Raw genomic sequence first — 3,746 nt, forward strand, 5'->3', positions numbered from 1 at the left:
AATAAAAATTTTGGGCTGAGCTGAGGTTTCAAAGGGCTTTGCTCGGGCTCGACCATCAAGCTGGGGCATTCCACCATGGGCCTAATCGACCGGGTTTTTTTTAATTTTTTTTTCAAAGTCTTTTAAATATTTTTGTTACACTTTTTTTTTTGGGTCAAAAGTGATGGATAAAGAGTATTCTCTTAAACAATAGTATAGATTACTATATAACTTAAGAAAAAAAATATATAACAACCAAACTCTTTGACTAAACCTAGACCAATGGCCCATATATTTAAAAAAATATTATACCTAAAAATGAATCTTACGCAAATATGTTACTTCTATACCAAACTAGGATTAGCATCATAAAAATTAAAGCAATTTGTGCTATTAGAATAAATAAAACCAAAATAAGCCTTCAAATTATTTATTGAACCATTAAATTTGAACTTGAAAAAAAAGGCACACAAAAAGATAGAGTGTATATATTGCTTGTTTGCTACAAAATTTTAGACAACATAAAAAACTAACTTATGGTTGAACAAAAATAATAAGAAGAAAGAGCACAGTTATGTCTCAATTTGAGTTTGTTCAATCACAACATTAAATGCCAACAAAATCTCTAGGTAATTTAAGCACTACATTCTACAGGCATACAAATTCAATAGTTGAAGGCACTTTTTCTCGAAGGCATTGCATAGCATGGTCTCTTGCTTTCGCTTCTTCGACCTTTTCAACTTCCCTAACTCTTACAAAAGATTCATTCAAAGGCTGGACAGGATGGATAATAATTTTCTCCAGTGCAACAGCACTCTTTATTAGGTGCATGACATGTTGAACAACACATGTCTGAGCACGATACCCTACAATTTCTAATACCTTCAGGTAATGATGGGGGCATTCGCCTGCGCTCTTTATTGGTCCCATTCCTGCAAGTGTTGTAAAATTCAACTGCACCAAGAAAACATGCAAATTCAACACTACGCTACATGAACTACAAGGACCATTTAAGTCTATTAGCATGTTTTGTCAACTGTGCAGCAAAAGTTGACATTTTTGTTTTCTTTCTTATAAATTGGTAATGGAATGACTAGAGGATTAACAAATCACCTAAAGTGCACACAAAAATGCCCAAGTTTTACCCAAGTTTTAACAAATCACCTAAATTCTCAACAAAACAAAAAAGCCCAAGTTTTACCATGTAATCTACCAGGATATGAGTAATACCTTCAACACAAGTCTCTGCACGAGAGGAGATGCCTTCATGAAAGAAGTTAAATGAAAAAGATCCATATCATAATTTGCCTTCACTGTTAATTCCAAATGCTTGACATTTGCTAATACGGGAAATACATAATCCTGATTGTAGACCTGAAACCCGAACAAGTTGTAAGGAACTACATAATCCAAAAGAAAAAAAAACCAACACGTCATAATTACATATACTAACCGCTAAATCAATATCCAGCATGAATATCTCCAGCTGAGAAAGACAGCAAGAGAGTTGGGTGAAGGGAAGCTCTATGGATTTGCGGTAAACGTGTACCTCATCCGAAATAATATGAACAAGCCTCTCAGAAACGGACACCTCAACAAGGAATGGTACATTATTGAGGAGAAGGTTGGTTGCTGTTCCCTCATAAATAAATGAAACAAGTTTTACGTCACGAATCTCGATGCTTTCAAGTTTACACCATTTTATAGTTAAATACTTTAATGCAATTGAGGGACCGACAACTCCTAATTTAACCAAACTTTTGGTAGCAAATGACACTGTCAAACGTTCAAGAACTGGACAGTTATACAAGAAGTGCTCAAGAACTTCTCCAGTCACATCAACAAATTGGAGATGAAGAACTTTGAGGAACTCAAATCCAATATTGTATTGGCAAGAGTGCAGACTTGGATAGGCAGACTCTTTCCCAAAACCTAATAGTGTGTGGGGGAATGAATAAGCACCGCTACGAGTAGAGAAATCACATAGATGTAATTCTAACTCGAGTATTTGAACTCTCTTATTCATTGCAAATTGAATCCATTTGTCAATGGAACTTGTAAAATGACTATCTATATCAAAGGAAACCCTGAATCGTTCGATGGATGGGCCTCTATGCTGTTCCACTACATGATTTACCCAATTGACGTATCTGAGGCTTTCCTGTTCTCTTAGTGCTGGTTGGAGTTGACGGAACTTTTTATAAACTTCATCATCAAAAAATTTAGCATCAAAGTCGAGAGCCATAGTAGATGCCCACACATATCGCCATCGCCTGGAAAGGATACTAGTAGTAGCTGCTTCCTTTAGGGACAAGAGAGACAATATACTAACAAGAACGTCATCTGGCGACTCAGTGAGTCGGTCCACCAAGTTGTACTCGTCCTTATGTTTCCTTTTCTTTCCCAAGTTGTTTTTTCTTTGCCTGTGTTTCATTCCCATGTAGAGCGCGTACTTCTAATACATGAATTGGCCCCAAAAACAAAACACGAAAGGAATGAGAACTTGCAGTGTTATCATATTCGTTACAGGGTACAACTTCCAAACCAATTGGATATGCGGGAAAAATATGCAAACTGTGGAACTTTTAACCGTAAACACGAGTGAAGTACCTTGAATATTTTATTTTTGTCGTTTGAAATAAGTGTGCAAATTTGTACATAGTTAATATGTGGGAAATAGAAGAGATGCAGCTTTCAAAACCAGTTAAATCATATCTGGGAATATTCTATAATTAAAAAAAATTATAAAAGTTTGACATCTGGGAAAACAGATACAACTTCCAAACCAATTGGATATGCGGTAAAAAGACATATTTAGTTCAGTACAATAATCCTATTAACCGTCTTTTCCGTTAGATAGTCAATATAAAACGAATCAAAGAGTCTTTTTAGTACAGAAAGCGAGTCTTCTTATTTTTTTTAAGAGAATTCCTGCTAATGAGAGTGGATTCTATTGCATCCACCCTTTTTCCATTCCGAATTTTGTCATTCTTTCCTCCTAAGTAAGCTAAGCTATATGTCTCCTTGCCGAAGTCCTTGATATCACATCTCTCTCCATTGCCCTATCCCGCAGTCTGTCTTATATAAAATGGAAATGTGGGGTAGATTCTCATTCCACCTCACGAGGTCTCAGCCTGTAGTACAATCTGTTCTTTTTAGAGTCCTAGTTCCGCTCTATCGAGAAAGAAGTCTAAACTGAGACTATATGCTTAACACATGCGGATCAGGGGGCTTGTTACAAAACTTCAGCTTGCCCGGAACGCAAGGATTGAGACCACATTCTTAGGATTGACAGGCTCCCTTTTATCCTCTTTCTGCTTTAGTTAGACTTTGATTCATGGTTTAGGAATGGGGCCAGTGCAAAGCGGAAGATGAATTCATTGATGGAATGCCAAGGTAAAATCGTGAAAGCAAAGTGGGTCTGAAGTCTACGCAACTTGTGTTGACCCATAGGAGCTCCACCATTTCATGCACACTTCTCTTCGGCTAACCAAGGCGCGGAAGGAAGTACTCTAGACCACGATTTGGAACTTTTAACTGTAAACACGCTGAATCAAAAAATAAAAAAAACTGTAAACACGGGTGAAGTACCTTGAATTGGAGAGATGGAAAAGTTGGGGGAACTCTTTTCATCTTTTCTTCGTGAAATTCGTCTGGGAGTTCCCTCTTACTAATCTTGATGTAGATATCACCGCGGCTAGGGTACTGATGGAGTGGCAGCGACGATGACTTAAAAGATTATATTTTTATTTTATTTTGAAAGAGGT

At 36.9% G+C, this 3,746-nt stretch overlaps 1 protein-coding gene across 1 annotated transcript; it reads right to left on the reverse strand.

Annotated features, from left to right (window-relative positions):
• Window positions 1-504: 504 nt before the first annotated feature.
• Window positions 505-2,434, reverse strand: LOC148297835 (F-box/FBD/LRR-repeat protein At5g22700-like). Its single transcript, XM_088252540.1, has 3 exons — window positions 1,433-2,434; window positions 1,210-1,353; window positions 505-933 (listed from the first exon to the last, which is right to left on the reverse strand). The coding sequence occupies exons 1-3, from the start codon at window positions 2,417-2,419 to the stop codon at window positions 628-630; spliced, it is 1,437 nt and encodes a 478-aa protein (XP_088108666.1). The 5' UTR covers window positions 2,420-2,434; the 3' UTR covers window positions 505-627.
• Window positions 2,435-3,746: the final 1,312 nt, after the last annotated feature.

The sequence above is a fragment of the Prunus avium genome, chromosome 1 (assembly GCF_965620075.1).
Source record: "Prunus avium chromosome 1, drPruAviu1.hap1.1, whole genome shotgun sequence".
In the NCBI taxonomy this organism is placed as follows: domain Eukaryota; kingdom Viridiplantae; phylum Streptophyta; class Magnoliopsida; order Rosales; family Rosaceae; genus Prunus; species Prunus avium.